At 41.5% G+C, this 21,438-nt stretch overlaps 1 protein-coding gene across 8 annotated transcripts in view; it reads left to right on the plus strand.

Moving 5' to 3' along the window:
- The window catches only part of chd9 (chromodomain helicase DNA binding protein 9), a 78,659-nt gene that overhangs the window by 3,309 nt on the left and 53,912 nt on the right, over positions 1-21,438 (plus strand). For 5 of the 8 annotated variants that reach the window (XM_067594902.1, XM_067594912.1, XM_067594919.1 and 2 more), the window contains exon 2: positions 918-2,612. In XM_067594902.1, coding sequence (XP_067451003.1) covers positions 1,026-2,612 — 1,587 coding nt within the window. In that variant the 5' untranslated portion in view covers positions 918-1,025. Of the gene's footprint in view, positions 1-917; positions 2,613-7,170; positions 7,259-21,438 lie in introns of those variants that run through there. The other 3 variants (XM_067594945.1, XM_067594929.1, XM_067594954.1) reach the window with 3 other exon arrangements.

A 21,438-nucleotide genomic window follows, 5' to 3' on the forward strand; every position in this document is an offset into this window, starting at 1 on the left:
TTTCAAATCTCATGTGCAGCTGCTGATGTTTTGAACAGAAAAAACATGAGCAACACCTAGTGTATTTAGAAGTATGCTACAAAGAGGATACCAGTTCCTTGTTAAATCTAGTGTTCAGTCTGTACCACCAATCAGTCATTTGAAATATGTATCAGCCAATAAAAGCAATGCAAGTATCTCTACAAGTTACACAAAGATACTAGAGAAACGTCTGTGCGTATTTGTGCATGTGTGCATAGCAAGTCAGCATAATGACTGACCCAGGTAAGTGTGTCATCTTCCGCTGGTCTGCGGTTGCAGAATACACACACACACACCCACAAAGGATCTCATCTGCCTCTGTCCCTAGCTGTTGAAATTCAGCTGTCTGCACCTCCCACACATTCTGCAGTAGCATGACAGGCAGCTTCATTGGTTGTGGGCATGGGGGGGCTGAGGTGTGTTTGTGTGTGTGAAAGGGGAGGGGGTACAGGAAGAGGCATCTGCTAGTGGCTGGTGGTTGGTTTGCACCAGCTGCTTTGCTACACACATGAAAGGCACTGCTGATAGATAATTGACAGTACCAAATTTCTCCCAGACCCTTCTGACCTAGCCATTACCTAGCTTTAGAAAGCTTTTTTTTCGACCCTGGATGGGCATTTGTGCAATTCTACTAACATGCAAGCATGTATCACTGATGAGGGAATGGATGATAAAAATACACATGCTGGGGAAAAGTAAGTTGTCATGTCATTTCAGACTGAAAAGGATTTGCATCTTTCTGTGTGGGGGAAATTTTTGATTCATTAGCTTGTAATGTGTTTGAAAGCTGTGATCCAGGCCTCATCTGTACCATCCATTAGTTAGCAAACACGCAATCCCACATTCCCACATTAAAGTTTTATTTTAATATTTTTTTTCTCTCCATTTTTGGACAGGGACGCAATATAAAGGATATGCTGTAGCTCTGTAGAGAGTGAGGCTCATTGGGACCAGTTTGGATCCAGTGGAGTTCTGAAGGTTCCATTTACCCTCCGAGCTCTGCCATGGACTTCTTTGATGACCCTAACCTCTTTGTTGGAGGTTTGGATGGGCTGGATGAAGAAGGTTTCCCCTCAGCACCGTCACTCGTGGATGAGCTAAATCTCAGTGCTGACTTTGAGCCCCTCCAAGTGGAGCCTCTAGGCCCGGGGAAGCACCAAGACATGATGCCACCAGTTTCTTCCACATCCACCCAACAAGCCATGCCCACTTACAGTCATCAGATAGGCCACTACATTGGCATGAAGGCACAGAATCCTATGGGGCAGGCATTTTCTGGTCCTGGGGGCACAGGTGGTGGAGATGGTGGCATGATTGCAGAGCAACATGGCCAGTACCATAATGCCACCATGACACAAGTACCTCAATCCAATGGGCTGTTCTGTAACAGTAGCAGTCCAATGTGGGGCAACCAGGACCAGAATGGGAATATGTACCACCCCTTATCTCAACAGCAACAACAGCTTTGTCATCAGCAGCAGCAACTGCACAACCAGCAACTGCATGTAAGACAACAACAAACACAGCAGCAACACCACCCCTGTCATCATCAACAACAGCAGCAGCACAGAATGCGGCAGCAGCAGCTGCAACAACAGCAAAGTCATCAGCAACAGCTGTTAAACCAGCGCCAGCACCAACAAATTAACACACAGACTATGTCCCTGCAGCAACAACAGCATCACAATTTCTCCTTTCACCAGGGAAGTCAAACTCAGAGCCAACAGCAAGTTCACCATAGTCAGCAGCAGGTTCAGCACCAGCTAACTGTAGGAGGACCAAGGTTCCATTCAAGGGCTCTGCCAAGTAAGTCCTATCTGGATAGTCAAAATGCTTCTCTGACTGGAACTTGCTTACAACAACAGCAGCAGCAGGGTAGCTACCAGTTGAACAGGGGAGGTCAAGCCTTCTCTGGATCAGGACTGGAAGACAATAACCTGCCCTTCCCCATGCATTCATCATCTGTGGGTCACTCCCTGCCCACGTACTCGGTCAGTTCTGCCAGCACCTACCAACCGGCTCAGTACCCTGCCTACCCTGGAGAACCAGAAATAACCAGTCTCAGTCAGCAGTCTTTGTCATCAGCATCGGTGTCTAGGCCCACCACAACTGTTGCTCCCCTCACTTCTACAGTGCCTGAGCTCTCAGGGACAGTATGCCCGTTTTCATCCACATCAGTTATGGGTCAACAGCACATTAGGACCCCGGTTAGCCAGGCAGAGGAATGTCCTTTCCGTGCTTTACGCTGTTCTGGAGAAACCCAGGGAAGCTGTAAGTCATCTGAGATGTTTGGTGATTCTATGAGCTGCTACCCCAGCATGGCCAGTCAGCTGCCCTCTGAACAGCCTCAGAGTTGCGTGGCCATCAACACTAATGGATTTCAAGCATTGGGAGACAATCTCCTGCCATCAGGTGCTCAGGATGGGGACTTGGAGGGGTTGGAACCTCCTGACCTCCTGCCTGACCTACTGCCCCAGCTGGAGGCTGCTCTTAGCCAGCAGGATGAATCCAACTGTTCCTGGGCTGATTCCAACCATGAGAGGGGACATGAGCACCGGAAGTCACCACCTGTTGAGAACAAGGATGACAAGGTAATACAATGATACAAACCAACATGTTTGTTTCGTTATTCATTTTAATCATATACATCAATTTGATGAGCTCGCTGTGCACCAAACCTACCCATTTCCATTTAATTTTCGTTGCTAGTTACATGCAAGTAATTATTTTGAGACACATGTATGTCAGAATATTTTAGGCATACTATAGCAGAGCAACTGTCTTTATCCCAGCCTTTATCCCTATTTCCTTTCAGTTTACATGGATTACTGAGAGATTGAGGACTGATACATTGAAATTAATTGAAGAAATTAGATGTTATAAGTGCATAATCTCTGCTTTACTATCGGAGAAAATTTTTTTGCTGACATTAAGAGATTTTTGTGTGTTTTTACCCATATATCATGGCACAAAATCCAACCAGTCATGTAATGTTTAACTAACTTTCCCAGATAGAACATGTGTTTGTCTAGTAGGAAACCTGCAATCAGTGGTGGAGAGGGGGAAGGTGGAGAGGCGGTACCTAGGGACGCCTGAAAGCCTTCTGAAAATGATAATGGTCTGTCCAGCCTGGCCTGTCTATCTGCCCAGTGCGCCGACAGCAGGTCAGGCCTGATTAGGCTAAGAGTGGCAGGAGTGTCTTCAGGACTTAGCTGTAAGCATACTTAGGGCTATATCAAGATGTGGGTCAGGGCAAGCCAGAAGCACTTGCACACTGCCTCGCTGGAGTGTGGGGGAGGTTGCATGCTGTTGTGGTAGCTGCCACAGTTTCTGTGTCTGTGTGTGCAAGTGCATGTGCACGTATGAGAGAGCAGGCGGGAGGAAAAGAGCGTGGTGAAGGAGAGTGGTTAGCACTCGAGGGAGGGGGAGGGGGTTTGGGAGATGGAGAGAGCAGTAGCTCATGGAAAAAGACAGACAGCTTAGGAAAGAAAGGGAGGGAATGAGACAGAGAGGAAGAGCATGAGAGAGAGAGAGAGGAGACACGGAGGGGGAGGCTGAGAGAATGCATTAGCTGGCTGTAACAGGCTTGAGGCGGTTCCTGGACCTCAGTTGGCTGGTAACTTAGTAGCATCCACAGAGACTGCAGGCCCACAAGTGACACATGCCCAGCACCAAAAGCAGCAGACGTTTCATCATGGTCCACACTCTTAAAAAAAGATATGAGAATTTCAACATGTTCTTTTTTTGATAATGTTTGTGTGAGATTTCAGTAATGTTACAAAAACAACATATGTTTTACCAACAATTAAACATATTATATCACATAGCAGAAACCAATCATCTCAAACTAGACAACGCACATGATGGAAATTCACACATTTTTCATAAGAGCACTTGTGTTTTCCACAGCCCACTACTGACAAAGAAGTCTATTTCATTGCCACTGACAACATAGAAGTGTTGTTTTGACATTATCTTACCAACCCCACCTTTTCTGTATCTGCATTTATCTTAGTGTAGTAAACACTCGAATGACTACAATTTTTACAGTTATAGTTGAATGACTTATTTAAATCTCTCTAAACTGTCTTCTTCCTGGCAGCAAACCCCCTGGTTTTATTCACCCCCCACTTCTAAAAACCAAACCAATACCCATGAGCCAAGACACAACCTGTGTGTTGAGTACTGGCTCGGCTACCCCACAATAGGCAGCAGGCAACAACAAAACTGGTGGTCTGTCTAAACCAGAGCTCATCCACACAGGCCATTTGCCCATCTGCAAAGGTCCTTGATTGAAATGGGGCCATGAACCACAGCCGTACAAACGAGCCTCTCCCTGTCTGTGTCAACATCCAGCCCTGTGTTGATGCTTACAGGCTGACTGTGCTATTCATGTGCACTGATGTGTGAAGAGCCTGCTGATAGTGTGTTTGCTGAACAGGCAAGGCATCAGGGGATAGCTGCCCACTCTTCACTCCCCCGCAGTGAATGTGGCTAATTAGGATTTCCAATGGTTGTAATGGTCAGCTGCAGCTGTGATGAGCACTTGGGGTTCAAGATTGAACCATTGTCCTAGGTTGCTGTATTCAGAGGTTAAATCGAATATAAATAATGTCTTCAGCCTTGTTGCAATGGATCTGAATTCAAATGAACAGATGTGTGTAGAACTTTTGGCTAGCCTATGAATCATTTCAGTAACCCTGCTGGACTGGACTGCTAGGGGCTTTCTCTGAGAAGATAGTTCAAGCTTACAGGCATCAAGCACTCAAGTGAGACCATTCTGAGCTGGATGCCATTTTTTTATGCTTACTTGTACTCATGTGAGTAAGCAGTCAGGCCTTATACTGTGACTGAGAGATCTGATATCTTGAGATCAGATCAGATGTGCATGTTAAAATGGGAGACAAAATAATTGTGAGATGTAACATGTATAGCTTGTTATATACAGTTGCAGACTATGTTGCAATTCTATTAAAAGGACTGCTTTGTTGCAATATTGGATTTTCACATCAATGTGATGAAGTACCTCAACCTGACAGGTTTTTAATTCACTGGATCAGCCAAAATCAGAGTTCTGGATATTTTATCTATATAGGAAACAGTTTCTTAATCGTATTTTCAGAAGATCTACTATGTCAGACAACGTCGCTATCGCAGTATAATATACTGTATTGAGATGGAAGACTTTCCATATTACTCACCCTTACGGACTGAGGGTAAGCTGGCAAACTGTTGCTCAGCACAGTATGCAGTACTACTGAAGCATTGCTGAACAGCTTGATTATTTTGCTTTTTTAAATTGTGAACATGTGAAATAATTTTTGCATTTTTTCATAGGGTTTTTTTTTCTTGGACAGAACAGTTGTGGCTCATTTTAGTAGAATCTTAGTGTCTCCTGAGAGTCAAAAAGAAACTTATTTTAGAGATTTGCTGGGCACCAGTAGCACATGCAAACCACCCCTTCCTGGCAACTCAAACTGAAAGATGATGTTTGCTGCTGTGATTTTAGTCCCAGACACTGGTACTTAAATATCTAAAATCGGTAAGTTGATAAATCGCTATAAAATGAGACCAGACTTGGATACATTTAAAGGGGAACTCCACTGATTTTATGCGTAAAAGTTTGTTTACAGGTTCTTGGGAGTACTACTGCATATGTGGAAAAAGTAGTATAAAGTATAAAGCCTTTTGTGGCTTCAGAGGGAGCTGCATGAAGTCTAATAAATGGTTGGGACTGAAGACTACAAGTTTGAAAAATTAATATATAAAAAAAAAAAAAAAATCTGGGAGTGTGGAGTTAGAAAGAAGTGAGCTTACCAGACCTCTGTTGCCTGCTACTCATCTCTGATTGAAGTTAGCAGCTCGAGGCTAGCCCCCACTAACATAACACAGCCGAATTTGTACAGTTGAGTGAATCGTGTCGAGTTGCATTGTGGGTAATGCAGGTGCCAGGTTTTGACAAGGAAGAAGAATGTGTGGAATAAAAAGTTCTGCTTTTTTTTTTTTTTTTTTTTCAAACTGTCCTCTGAGTGCAATGTTAAATCAGTGCAGTACTCTTTTAACAGTTGTCAGTTTTCTAAGCTGCCATGTAGCCTCTCTTTCTCTTGTGGTGCCAGGTGTTCCCCGTGTGATGTCATATCATCCTCATTGCATTTTAATCTGTTCTGGTACATTTGTACCCCTTTTCACCATTATATTATTATAATAACACTTTTATTTTTACTGATTGGCCCTGCAGGTTTTTTTGCCTTGTTACTACACTTTGCAGTTTGTAATTTTTTTTAATTTTTTTATCAGACCTGAGGATTCAAATATAAGTGTACAAATGGCTCCCTTGTTGATTAAAGGAGAAACAGAGATGGAAGTGGAGACTGATTGATACTTATGGCCTGAGCTGCTGTAGCCGCTAGTAGGCCCCCTGGCAGTGACACGGAGCAGGTGCCTCCTCCCTGTCTGCATTGCTGGTTTAGATTTATTATCTGACCGGGTTTCGCTGCTCACTCCGCTCTACCCTGCCTTGGCCTCTGAGCTGTGTCGCCAGTAAGCAACTGAGGGCGTGTGTGTGTGTGTGTGTGTGCGTGTGTGTGTGTGTGTGCTCGCAAGTAGGGTTGGCTCTTGTATGTGTGTCATCCTAGCTTTGTTGCTTCCTGACCTTACTGAGGTTTATATAACTCCTAGCCAACCAGCCAACCAGACTGGGCAGGCAATTCCATAATCAGCCCTGAAACTTGACACCATGCAACACCCCAGCCCTCACCCCACCACCCACATGCGCGCCAAACACACACACACACACACACACACACACACACAGACACACACGCAGATATTGCACACAAATACACACCCCTTGGAAACCTGCTCCTTCTGTGGCCACATGGTGATAGGTTGTCTCATTCACACACTTTCTCTGACCACCTCCCCCAACATCCACACACAACCCACCCTCACCCGCGCTTGCTCGCTCTGTCAAGTGTTCTGTCTGTTTGCATCCGGCCTCATCAGCCTGTCTGTTTGGAGGCCTGCCAGATAAGGGTGGGGGCGGGGGATAACTAAGGGTCAGAGGTAAACAGGAAGTCAGGCGGTCTTTGCTGTGGGCGGAAGGGGTGGGGCTGTGGGGGAAGGTGGGGGAGGAGCCGGGAGAGGAGGGGGAGGAGGGAGTTGTACTTGGATTGAGAGTGTCAGGAGCATGTGGGAACTCAGCCAGCCCAAACTGCACAGTAGGTCTGAATTTAAAGTATGCTCTTTTATTCTGCTTTTCTTTCCTTCCTTCTCTCTCTTGCCTACTTCTCAAGGGATTAAATGGCTTTGAAATATTTTTTGGTGACAGAGGGTGGCTGTGTGTGTATTCTCCACGGTCAAATGTGAAGTTGTTTTTGTGTGTGTGTGTGACTGGAATGTGAGGCTCCTCGGTTGTGACGTGAGGCAACCTCCTTGAACTCATGTTAACCTTTGACTGGTGAAGAGGGGAAAGCTGGGTAGTTAGACTACTGCAGTGTCTCTGGATATGGAAAGAGTCAGTTTGAGGAAGATGGCATGAAAATCAACTGTAAATGATTCTCAGTGTATGGTGCAACAAAGGAAATAAGAAAAGGCATGAAATGGTAATGACCCCTTTGCCCTTGTGTTTACAACTTAAACAATGGTTGTCGTCTTGTAGTATGAGGGAGAGACAGTGTGAGGAAATCATTGAAGAAAACATCTTAATATCAAGTAAAATCCAAATAAAGTTAGCTAGAGTAAAACTAGTTTAAGTTAGTTGGGCTGTGTTAAGTTTGTCCTTTTTACAGATGGTGTATGTTTTCTGTAACACGCAGTTTGACTTTGAAAGAGCTTTATGTCGGTCACATTGTCCACAGAGTTGGCAGTTGGCTTACTGGTTACTGATTTGTAACTTCAGCAAAAAGGTTCGTGTCCGTGGGAAGTCATTAGGTAGTTGCCATGGATGCAGATGTCGTAAGTCGAGACATTGTTTATTGAGCGTTATGCTTGTACTTTACAACAGTCAATTTTTATTGACAAGGCATTTCACTCACTCAGTTCTCTGTTTACTTTTGAAGAAGAAAGTTCACTGTCGGTCATCGATGCATCATCACTCAGTATGTAGTGAATCAAGTTACCATCCAGTTTCAACAAAAGGTAAATTTAAATATGAATAGGTGAATAGTTTTAGTTATAGATGTTTTAATCAACCTGTTCACTACTGACATGATCCATCGGATCGCAAAAAGGTTGCTGTGAAGTCCTCAAACCTTGAAGTCATACAGCAGACTTTTACAGCAGGCAAAGTGCAGAGCCCATCTTGGTATTCCTGTTAATGTGAGGTTTCCTTGTCTTGGTCTAGTAAAATGCGGCTAGACTCCAGTATACCTATTATTAGTGTACCACACACCACCAGCTCTACCAAAACCATTGTTGTCCCTGTTGCCTTGATGTAGCTTTATTGTGCAAGTATGTCTGTAGTTCAAAGCGCCTCTACTTTGCTGCATGGAAAATTATTCATAAAAATTGGTCTTTAATGGCAATTTTATTTTGCTTTTTTTTTTTTTACCATGGTAGCCTCAGTGAGAATTTAAATACTGTAGTTTTCCAAACTGAAAACCTACAGATTTTTAATGTTTTTCATCCATTTTTTAACCACATTTTTTTTTTTTACCAAATTCACAAGTAAAGCTAATAAATCTAAGATGTAAACACAACACAACAGATAAACCAAATTCTGCTGGAAATGTGGCCTGCACCAGTGCCCATTTATTGGTGTAACTTTATTGTGTGAAAGAAAATGTGTTATTGCCAGTCAAGATGACACTTAAATTCATTTGCAACTGAAATTTTACATCGTGTTGTATTAAATCTGAACAAAATTAGCTGCAAAATTAGCTTAGCTATATAGATTCAGCATCTGTATTTGAATCTGAGTATATCTGATCCAATCATGTATTGAATAGTCTAAAAGGGATAGATGCACACCTGTGTAAGACCTTTAATCTGTGCCATAGAAGCCAAACTGCACAGTAGTGTCCTCAAAAATGCAGGTCCAGTTTGAAGAAAAGCCAAGACCAGTTCATCGGGAAAATATGTAAACCTAACATTAAAAAAGTGACATTATTGATGATACAATATATGAGTGATTAATAGGCCATTGTGGTTAATATATCACTAAATGGTTGTATTTCAAATAACTTGTTTATTAGGGATGCATTGGATCACAAATCTCACGGTTTTAGTCATGGATTGGATCATTTTTCGGATTAGCAAGAAAAGAAAAAGGGAGACAAATGTAGCTTTGCTTTCCATTTATTCTGTACCTGCAGATGTCACTTCAGACCCTTTAAATGCTGGTTTGGTCGTTGCTCTTCAAAATCCCTGTTAGCAACATGCTGTCTGTCCATGACTTACAGCTACAGCAGTTTGTTTACTTTGTCTACAATGGGACATTAAATTATGCCATTAACCTGCGGTTCACATGCCGTACTGTGGGGGGCGATCTGTATGGATCCCAGATCAACTACATTCTGTTATACCACTACTTCTTATTTGTATTTCATTGTATCATTGTACTTTGAGAGTAAGTGCAGTAGTTAAGATTTAAGTTGTAGCAAAGTAGGTTGAAATTAAACTTTAAACAAATCTCAGTATGTTTTATCAAACACAGTTCTCTCTTCCTTGTCACGCAATAAGTCATTACATGATGAGAACTAAAGTGGTCGTTTCCTGGAGAACTCAGATTAAGTAATGATAAAAAAGGTCAGTTTAAAAAGTAAGAAAAAGTATCTACTGTGTAATGTTTGGGGTTTAATCCAGCCTCTGATTTTTTTTTTTTTCTCTTTATCCATTGACTTCCCCCCATTCAGTGACAAAAATCAGTTCTGCTCATGTTTTTAAACATGTGTAAATAGTCAGTACAGCTGCTTTTATGTGCAGCATTAACTTGGGATGTCCAGATCAAGTTTTTATGTCCCAATCCTGATCCAAGGCCTTTAATATTGGATATCTGCCAATACAAAGTCAGATCTGATACTTAAATTCAAGCAGCAGAAGATATGCAATGTTGATTTAATGTACATCTTGCAAACTGAATTAATAGGTGTAGCCTATTGATTTTGGCACACATTTTTCTTGAGTTACTTAATCCAAATAGAAAAGATCCTGGTTCAAAACTATTAAATTGAGCTTAAATTATTTACATAATATGAATGAAAGTGAACTGGAGAATGCGACTCCTGAAATGACTGAAAAGACATATCACTGTGTTGGAGGTGTTGAAACTACAGAAACACCCACTCCACTCATGATTGAACAGCAGCGTTACAGAATGGAGATTCTTCCCCAACAAATGATCTTTGGCCGAGTACAGACACGGGCTTGCAGACAGCACACAAACCCAACAACAGCCAAGTTTAATTTTGGCCTGTTATCAAGTTACTCTCAGAATTAACATTAAAGACCCAGTGAAATAAAACATTTATTTTCCCAGTTTTAATCCTGTGTCCCTGTGTTAAGTGTTCATTTATCTCTTGATATATGACAAATATATGTTTAAAAAAACAGCATCAGAGTATTTTTTACATCAAAATCGCATGTCTTTTCTCTTCCAGTACAACAGTTTCAAATGTTTGATTCATCCTGCACTCGGGGACGTTTACAAAAGTTCATCCAATCAAATGTGACTTTGGGCGAGTAGCTAGCCACACCGGTCATATAAAACCACACCATTTGTGTGTCATAGTTGCTGAGAGCAATATGTAGAGAGATAGGAAGAGATATGTGTTTGGATGTCAGTGGGCAAAAACTTTGTTTTCATTTCCAAAACAATGTGGCTGATGTCTAACGCCTGGGACACACAGCCTGCGTGAGCAGCACGCGTACGTCACGGAACCTCTTTTCATTTCGGCGCCCATGTTAACAGATTAGAGCAGCCACACAGTGCGTCATCTAGAGATTCGGGGTCTCGCCTATTTTTTCCACATGACACGCGCGGTTCTCAGCAAAAATAGACAGAAAATGATGTGTCGACAGTCATATTGACATTATACCAGCAACATTACACCTTTCACTATGGTTTCAATATCTATATCTGTAAAATATGTCACAGACATGAAGTGTCACCACGGCGGGTCAGCCTGCGCGGTGTACGCCGGGGCAGGGAGCCTCTCTGGTTGGGAACTCCAGTACGGAGAGTTGGTGACACATGGAGCTTCTTTTCTCGACTCCTGTCACTTTCTGTGATATTAGTTCAAACTGGCACTCCTGCCTGTTGTTTCACCTGCTTCCAGGTGGAGATTTGGTGTTGTTATTTTCCTTTTTTGTTGTCAGTTTCCCTCCTGACAGTTTTGAGGTGTGTTTGGCTCTTTGGGGAACTTGGTGTCGTCTGGAGGGATTTTCTTCACTTGGAGCGGTGACAGTAGGGTTTAATTGGCTGAATGATTAATATAATCTATAAAAAAAAAAAAAGGCCGTCCTTTTGTGAGGAGTTTATGTCGCTGACACAGAAGTATCCCCAACCAGACCCCACCATACCTGTCAGAAAGAAAGCCGTTTTCATCTCACATATTATTTATTTTTAACAATTGAGCACACGCTTCTTAACCTTTTACTGTCTAAACTAAAGATGAATAAAATTTATAATTAAATGATATGAAACATGCTATTATTGATGGCCATTATCAAAGCCAAACTCTATGTAGAAAGGTAGAGCTGGCAGCAGAAGCGCCGCAGCAGCAATGCTGTCTGTGTGGACGCTGCAAGTGTGCGAGATGCAGCAGTTCAGCGACGCACACGCACTACTGACGTTCACGCAGGCTGTATGTCCCAGGTGTAATTCATTCAACTCCCCCTCATCATCCTCCTGAACTAACAGGTGAGGGAGGTGTGTGTGTGTGTGTGTGAAACCAACAGTCCTCCGTATCGTGCTAAACTTTTAGTGGTCCAATCAAATGCAAAGAATTTGATTTAAATCATTCTTGTAACGGTACATTGCTCAAATATCCTGTTTCACTGGGAAATATGACACAGTACAGAAGCTAAAGACGCTCGAACTTCCGTTTCACTAGGACCTTAATTAGCGACATAGCGAATCCATGTGTTTGGTCAATTAGGATGTCAGAATTCAAAGTCACTCGCACTGATGTGCCCAATTAGTTTTTCACAATCGCACACTGATTTTCACCCGCATTTACAAGTGAAATGCTTGCACTGTAGGCTGTTGTAAAGGAGAGAAGTGCTGCAACACTAGTAGTGTGAGGTGGACAAAACACAGAGTATAGTGATGAAAGGATAGTCATTTGATTGGCCAATACCAGTGCTTAAATAAAATGCCCAGATCAGCTAAAGATACATATCCTTAGGAACAACTCAGGACATCTCTATTAACTTGTTATTTTTCATTCATATGTGTCTTTGTCATCACTTGCAGCTCTATTTTTGTTCTGTTTCAGAGCCTTGTGGTCACTCTGATTGACACAATGATTGGCTGTGCTGAAATGAGTTATGTACTGTATATGCATGGCTGCAACTGGATGAGATGCAACAATTGAAGGATACTGAACCAGTCCAGCTTACCTTTGACAGCCCACTCTATGAGATCAAACGGTGTCTAGTGTCTGTCCACAAAATAATCAGTCTTATACCAACCTTTCAAAGTGTGAGCAATAGGTGGTGTAGTGTAAAGGTGGATTTTTTCTTTTACATTAAAGGGTTACGCCATATCTACAGCTGCTTCTTGTGTAAGCTCGAAGGTTACTTAGTTAGGCTTGGCTGACATGCGCCTCCATAAAAATGTAACTACACATTGGGGTTCCTGTTAATCCCTTGTGTTGACCATAAATTTGCCTCAAGTCCATTTCCCTTAGTCTCAATGCGCAGTGCGGATCAGTTGGCAGCCCTCAATAGGCTGTCTGATTTTAAAAAATAAAGAAATACATAAAACCCAGACGACACATCATAATCAAGATTTAAGATTTATTTTCTCATCCAGACACATCATCTTTTCAAAACAGAATCAGAGAATATTCATGATAATCTTATTCATGGCACAAAGGGACGAGCAAAGACCAGAAAGGCCTCATTCTGCACAAGTTTACAAATTAAATTGAGAATAAATTCAACAAAGCAAATGGTGACACCTGCATTTTTTGTTCCATTGATGAAACATTTTTGCTTCAGATGTAGTGGTAGAAGTACATGTATTTCAACATACACTGGCACACAGAGTAGTGGTGTAACAGAACATAGTTGTTCTGTGATCTGTACGGATCCTCCCCCGCAGTTCGGAACTCATGTGAACCATGGATTAATTGCATAATTTAATGTCTCATTGTAGACAAAGTAAACAAACTGCTGTAGCCACAAGTCATTGACAGACAGTGTGTCGCTACTCGCTAACAGGGATTTTGAAGAGCAACGACCAAACCAGCATTTAAAGTGTCCGAAGTGACATTTACAGGTATGTTTACACACTGTTTAGCTATCTAGCTGCTAACTGACGTTAGTGGTGCACTTTTCCCGGGTGAATGTTTGTTTGGTGGCTCATTCAACAAACTAAGCTGCAGGACAAGATGTGTGTTCATGTTTGCAAATTATCATCAAGCTTTGATGATGTGGACAAAAGCTGTTGTTTCATTCACAACATGTGGAAGAAATTATCATGCCTCATAATGCACTTTAATTTAACAATTGAGTATTGGATATTTTATATATTCTAAGATTTTATTTAAACATTGGACATCTTGAATCTTGTTTTCATTTAAGACTATGGGCAAAAGTTCCTTGCTTTAAGTACACTTTTTTTTTTACGTTTTTTTTTGGCTGATCTGAAAAATGATCTTATGCGTGACTCAAAACAATGATGAGATCCGAACTGTGACTTTTGTGATCCGTTGCACCCCTAACACATAGAAATGTGTACTGTATGTGCACAGCTCCACCGTGTTCAGATATATTGTTTTAATCTTTGTACGTGTGTGTGTGTTTAAGCGCTCAGGAGACACATGTACTTGGTTCTCAGCTTGAAACAAATTATTATTTGAAATATATTGTTTTGACTTTGACAGAAAACACAATTCTGAACACCAGCACTATAACTCACAATTTAAGCTAATGTAAATGGGGTAGGTGTGATCCAATCCATCATGTCCTGTCTGTTGCTGGAAGAGAGCCTGTGTGTCTGACCTCTACAATTCCAGCGGGGATTCATTCCACACACACTTGCCTTGCACTTTGCAAGATTTCCCCTCTCTGGAAATCAGAGCAAGGAAAAAATCCTTACTTCGTCAAATCCTGAAGGCCGCTGGTTGACTATGCACCCACTCTGTCTTGCTTGTGCGCTGATGTTCGTAGTTGCGTGTGTGTGTGTGTGTGTGTGTGTGTGTGTGTGTGTGTGTGTGTGCTTCTGTACGCAGGCATTGGCCCTGCTCTCCCTTTGCACTGCTTCAATAATGAAGGAGTTGTAAAGGTCTGGCAGGAAGCCCCTTGCTGAATTCCCCTCCACCTCGTCCCTCCCTCCCTCTCTGTCTGTTTCTCTCTCTTTCGCATCCTAAGGGACCTCCTCTCAGCTCCACTCTTCAGTTTGCACCGATGTTCCCATTAATGAATGGCATCATACGGCTTGCTTGTTTTGCACAGTTCAGCTTCACTTCACTGCCTGGTGTCTGACCTGCGGTGCAATCTCTGATTCAAAGAGTACCACCTCATGACTCAGAACAACCACTGTTGAAAACCAGCCATGACGAAGACGGTTCACAATTCAATTTGTGACCCATCATGTAAAGTACACAGAAACCTTGTGCTGCTCAACATGCAAAACACCACCTGCACTGCTTTCAGGTCCAAGTTATTGGAATAGTCTCATTTCAGTAAAAATCAAAACACCTCCAGTTTTCCAGTTCAGAAAACCCCATATGTAGTTTAAGGATAATTCAGATTTTAAACAAACCCCAAATTGAACCTAATTATTTCCTGGTTTAAACTAAACCTACAATGTGTGTCATAGTTTTGAGCCTACACAGTTTTCCCTTTGCAATGAGGGATTATTACTAACATTACTGGTGTGCTAACTTTGGGTTTAACTGTTGGCTTGTTTTTAACTTGTCTGATCATCTGGCCCCTCATGTTTCTTGCCCTGTTGAACTTTTCTGTCACAATGAAAATAAAATTAAAGGTTTGATAAATCAGCTGCTTTTAAGACCTTTTCCAAAATGCCTTAGAAGAAATTTCACATCATTCCTCTCTGCCAGGAACTTGCATGCAGCTACTGATGTTTTGTTGCAGTTCAACAAATGTTGAGAGTAAAAGTCATGACTGATAGTATGTGAGTGATAACTACACAAGTTCTAGACTCCCTTAGAATAAATTCAAGTATACACTTTTATTGACCATGAAAGAGGCCTGCATTAGAGTGATAAAATGGGTTTGAATAGGAGCGGATCTACAGTGGCATTGCTGCTATGTAAAATTTGGAAGTCAGCTACTTTTTGTAAAGGGTGTCCCTCTGTGGATGGATGGCCTCTTGCTTTCACTTTGGCTCATGCTCACCAGTGCACGCACACAGTGCTAGCCCTTAAAATATCATCTTAAATCTTGCTGAGCGACTGCCCTCTAAGCTGACACTTAAAGAAGCAAGAAGGACAGATGCCCTAGTTAGAATCACTCCCTTTTCTTCTCAGTCACTGGGTTTGACTGAGACAGAGCCAGGCCTAGGAAATACTATATGTATTCTGCACAACACTGAAACCCAAGTCACAACAGTTTTTTTTTTTTTTTTACAGGTGTCAGTGAGAAAACGAGCATCATGTGGAAGCCAAACTAAACTAAGATACAGAGTTTTATTGCTGTCTGTGTGGTGTTTATTCAGTACAAGCCCTCCATCAAGATGAGGTTTGAAAGGCCTCCACTGATTTAGTGAATGTGAGTGATGAAGGCCAACGTCCATCCACATTGCTGATATTTTGATTGCACTGTGGTGATTTCACACTTCTGAGGGGCAGCACACACAGAATTGAAATGTGAAATAATAAAATGCAAAGAGACTGCATCAGTTCAGTCTGTTTTTAATTAAGCTGCCAATTATGAAGATGAAATGACTTCCAATTAGGAAGGTCTTGCCACTTTTTAGAGGGGTGAAAAGGATTTTCAGTCTGGAAACCTCTTAAATGCTCAGAAAACAAAGTTAATGGTCTTCTCAAAAACTCTTACAGTTGGCATTTTCACATTCGATAGTAAATCCATTGAAGGGGTGCCCTCATACAAGCATATAGTAAGTTGGTTATATGGATAGACGGCAAACTTTTATTTAATGTACATATTGCTAATCTAATCAGGAAGCTCAAAGTGAAGATTGGCTTTTATTTTAAAAATAAATCTTAGAAATAAAAACTTGTGGAAGCTACTTTTCTGTCTATGATTATGGTGACATATTGTATATGAATGCAGCCTCCTCCGTCTTACAGAGCCTTGATTGAGTGTACCATGCATCTCTACATTTCATTACAATGTAAAGTCTTATTCATCATTGCGTTCTTTATGATTCGGTGGGTTGGACATCATTTACCACTAGCAGACAACAGCACTGGTATATTTTTATCTATTGAGTGATACTGGGTAAAGCTTACGTCTGTACCCTTCTCCGTCTCAGCTCTGGTGGTAAACAGCTACACTCCTCCAAGCGGTTGCTTTTTAATGTAACCCGGGTTTTGACAGATCTGGGGAAAACTGCATTTTCCTACTATGCACCTTGGGCATGGAATAATCTGCAAAAAGATGTAAAGTTAGAAACATGTACATCCATTGATGAATTTAAGGGCATCGTGAAAAATGTGTTGATGGAGGCATGTAGTTGTTTTTCTTGAGAGGTTACTATGTTTGAATAGCTGTTCTTCTGTTGAATTTTTGTATATCATGTTGTACTTTAACATGTTGCTGCCTTGTCCAGGTCTCTCTTGTAAATGAGATTTTTGACCTCAATGGGACTTCCTGGTAAAATAAAGGTAAAATGAATAAATGATTTCAGATTTGTCAGTCATATTGACTCTACTGTAGTGGGCAGCATGTGAAATTATTTAAATACATTCCTTAAGGCTGATTAAGATATCACAGGTTTTCACCTAGCATTGTGGGTTGTTTCCCTCCAACCTCCCCTTTTGTGTTTTTCTGAAAAAAATCTTGTATTTTCATTAGACTGATTCAGATTGAAGGTGATGGCAGACGTCTTTTTCTTTTTACCTTGCATTCCTTCTCTCTCTCCTCACAGTCCCCCCCTAGTGTTCAGTTCTGTCCTAGCCAGATGAATAGGTCCAACAACCTGTATCAGTAACACTTGGATCTGTCTGCACTCATAAACCCTCTTATCAGCAATAGGAATGGCCGTCTTTGCTGAATTTAATTAAAGGAGTCAATTAGCTGATTACATAATAGAGGGCTAATAGGTTGTCTTTGTTAAAGCTTGTTAGATTGGAGTTGCTTGGGAGAGCAGCAGGGCTGTAGTGGTGAGGCACATCCCTGCTAAACCTAGACGAGTTTGTTTTTTTTTTCTATCTAGTATACTGATTGTTTTATTGGCACAGACTTAACCTGGTGTAAAGATTACTGTGTGTACTAGAGAGTGAATCTGTGTGAAAAGAAGGGTGGGAAGAAAGAAGTTGTTTGTATGTGTTGATGTTTTTTTTTCTGTTTGTCTGACTTTGTGGTCACAGACCTTGGAGCTTTACGCATGTATTGTATAAATATAGCAGACGTGGGCTTGTGCACACACACACTTAAGGAATGGAAGTCTGCTGGCAGTGTTGTATCTTCTGGGACCCATACAGTTGTCAGACTTGAACTTTGCTTACTTCCACGTTTTATATTTTGGGCTTATTGCATGGCTAACCCACAGGATACAGCAATATCAATGACTATCTTACTGTATGTTTGTTTTGAAATAGGCTTACAGTTCCCATATGACCAATAGTCACTACTTGGAACCACTTTATTGTTAGAAATCAAAGAAATGTGATTTTTAGGAGTTGTCTTTCTTACTAACAAAATGATATTCGATTACTTAAATTGTCTTTTTCCCCAATAATCCTGTACAAAACTATATTGGAAGTTTAAATGGTGCATGTCCATGCAGTTTGGATTATTTGTTTGAATTGGTTATTATAGCCAAGACACTGCACAACAGCATCACAGGTTTGTGTCCCAGAATCAATGTATGTATGTCTGTGTGGGAGGTGAATGAGGTACCTGTTTACTCAAAAACTGCTGACCATGTGCTTTTCAGTATGGCAATAGGTCAGTTTACCACCAGTTACCTGTCAGTGGTAGTATAGTAGTGGTGGTTTAGGACATCCTCAGGAAACTGATCACGATAAATAACTAAAGAAAGTATAATGTTTTCTAATAGCTTGTCACCCACTCTGTGTTTTCACTTATGTTGCCTGATTAGACCTCTCCTTGACTACACTTTTGTTATGCTGCTTGTTATAGCTACAAGGGCAGGAAACCCACTTCAATGGAGTGCAGGCGGCATATGAGTTAGACATTGAATCTCTAACAGCTGACAATCAAACAGTAGCACATGGTAGAGATGTTGTGATAAACTCAAATTTAATCTTTTCACAGCTTAAAAGTGTTGGCAGAGACGGTATTATACATTTTTCCATTTGGATTCCACCACAACAAGCCATGTGAAATACGTGTTTATTAGTCAGGAACGTTTACAGTGCCGTTGGTACACCTGGTATTATGTTTATTTGCTGCACAGAGTCGTCGATTCACGTCTGCATAAGCGGCATGTGCCATTGTGTGTGCAGAATGGAAATGGCCTGTACCTGTTGGGTTTTGGAGTGCACCCATTGTTATTAGTTCCCCCTACTGTAGTGATGTTTTTGAAAACACTTGTGTGGGTGTACAGGGCCCTTCTAATGTGACATTGCAGCTGAAGTGCATAACTTTTGTACCGTGAGCGTCTACTATCCTATTTCTTCTAAGCAGTTCTTCTATCTGGCTGAGGAAGGCTGTATGGTCACAGTAGAGCGGGTCAGAGTGTAGAACGGGCCCAGTCAAATAATAATAATGCTCTGTTAGACTTTCAGCAGCTTTTCTAGAGGGCACCATGCTCGGCCTCAGCTACTATATCTCTCATTAATACATGGTTCTGTGTTTAATTGGTTGAGGAAGCATTGCTGTGCATCATGTCTCCTTTCATTTATCATTTATCCTTTCATTAACCGTGCCGTTGCCTCACACTCCATTCTGGCTGCAAACTGGCCGGCAGCCTCAGGCCCAATTAGTGGGGCCTAATCACACCTAAACTTAACAGTGCAATCAGTGTTATTAACTGAGCTATAGGTATGAGATCCGCTTATGGTTGACGAGGCATCTCTGATGTTTTTATTTCTGGGAGGGATATGAAGGCCGAGCCTTTTCTTATAAAACACTACTAAGAAATGTTTTCAAGGATGTCTGAAAAATGAGGTAATGGCATCAGACGTTGTTTTGTTGAAGAAGGCAGCTTCTCTTGTTGACTAACTCAAACTTGATCACTTATCCTTGATCACAGATGTGTTGCTACAGTGTTTCCCATATAAATCTTTGGGACACCCAGCCATATAGATCTGCCAGCACCCTCCTCCCCCCAGAAAAATTATATTTTGTATTTCCTCCTTTCCCAGGTCTGCATGGACCTGCATTTTAACATGAGGATTCATCAAATTGCTCCCAGAATGCAGCATTCATGCATTCAGTCAGTCTTACAAGTGCCTGAAAAATGTCTTTGCTAATCAGCTGTCAGTCTGTGTTGCAGCAGACTCTCAAGTATTGGATATCGGACCACCAAAAATCAATTCTGAACCTGTGGGAAACACTGGTTGCTGTCTGATGGACGTTCACTCATTTCGAATGAGATAATCCAATATTGCTGCATTATTTTGTTGCAAGGTCTGGTTTTTATTTTTCTACTATTGATCCCACAGAGGAAAGAGTCAGTGTAGGAGATTTTGGTCAATTTTAAATGATTAATTGACAGAAAATCTATCAGGGACAATTTTCATAATTTTGAGGATGATCAAACAAAATAAGCAAACTGAAGACATTGAATCAACTTTTGGTTGCGTTTTTAAATTACTTTTTGCATTTTGGGGATTTTGAGATAAAATGTTATCATCTAAAAGTAAAATTACAAAAGAGGAGATTAAAAAGAAGTCTATGATGGCTTTAATAGCTGAGAACATGACTGTGGAGCTAAGGGGTCAGCTACAGAACAGTAGCTCATGATTTCGTGTATATTTAATACCTTGCTCAAGGATATTTTGTATTGTTTACAATGCCATTGGTACACCTGTTGTTTATGTGATTACACTGGGCTTGAAACCAGGTCCTGGATGTTTTTCTAATCACCAATTTAAGCAGCATTACTTTAGCCAAGTATTGTTTTACTGCTTTTTGCGTAGTATTTAAAAGTTTAAAGCGTAAATAACCAATAACCATACCAAACCTGTGTATTGTCTACAGTGGTGCATAATAGATCAAAATACCTTTTTTTTTTTTTTTTTTTTTTTTTTTTTCTCATCCACTGCACCGTGGATAATGTTGCCATTAACACTGGGTGACATTTGATAGCAGTTGGCTGTGTCATCTGTGTATGAGAATAGCAGCCTGCTGTAGACTCTGAAGCACCGATGGGTGTTAGGTATCTTGTCATTTTCAGTGCATTGCTAGCTCTCTTCTCTCATTTCCCTAATGGTGAGTTAGTGGGGACTCTCACGGTGGTACAGGCAAGAAATGAGAGCAGTGGCGCACTAATACAGGCCCTTTGATGAGGAAGTAATGGAGTGTTCAGAGCCAGACACCTGTGCCTCTGCAGCCACCCTATCTCTCTGCATACGCAAACACACACACACACGTGCGCGTACACACACACACACACGCGCCAACACATTTTTTTTTTCCACTCGCTTTCTTTCACCAGCTCTGCTACTCCCCTCCCCTTCCTCTACTCCCCTCCCCTCCTCTTCCTCTCCCCTCCCTCATCTCTCTGTAAAGGAAGCCACTCCCTCTCATACAGAGCTGCCAAGCTTGTTTGCATATTAACTGTTCAGTTGCCAAGGAGCTGTAGCTTCATGCCATGTGACCGTTGAAGCATGTGTATGTTGTTGACTGCAGCTTTTTTTCTTCTTTCTTTGCTTGTTTTGACCCACAAACATTCTTTTCCAGTGAAGAGAAAAGGCTTTATTATTACTAACAGCCACTCAGACTCTATAAATGTTTGTCATTTCTTGCCTTTCATTTCCTATCGAATAGTCTGTTAGCTGTTTGTATCATAAGTGGCAATTGACACTTGATTTTTCTCTAAGCATTACAGCATTTCCACCTTTACAGTGGAAAGGCTAGTATGTGCTGTTGCAAGAGGATGCACAATTGTGCACACCAACGGCAGATTCA

This window comes from Thunnus thynnus, chromosome 1, assembly GCF_963924715.1.
Source record: "Thunnus thynnus chromosome 1, fThuThy2.1, whole genome shotgun sequence".
NCBI classification, from domain to species: Eukaryota; Metazoa; Chordata; class Actinopteri; order Scombriformes; family Scombridae; genus Thunnus; species Thunnus thynnus.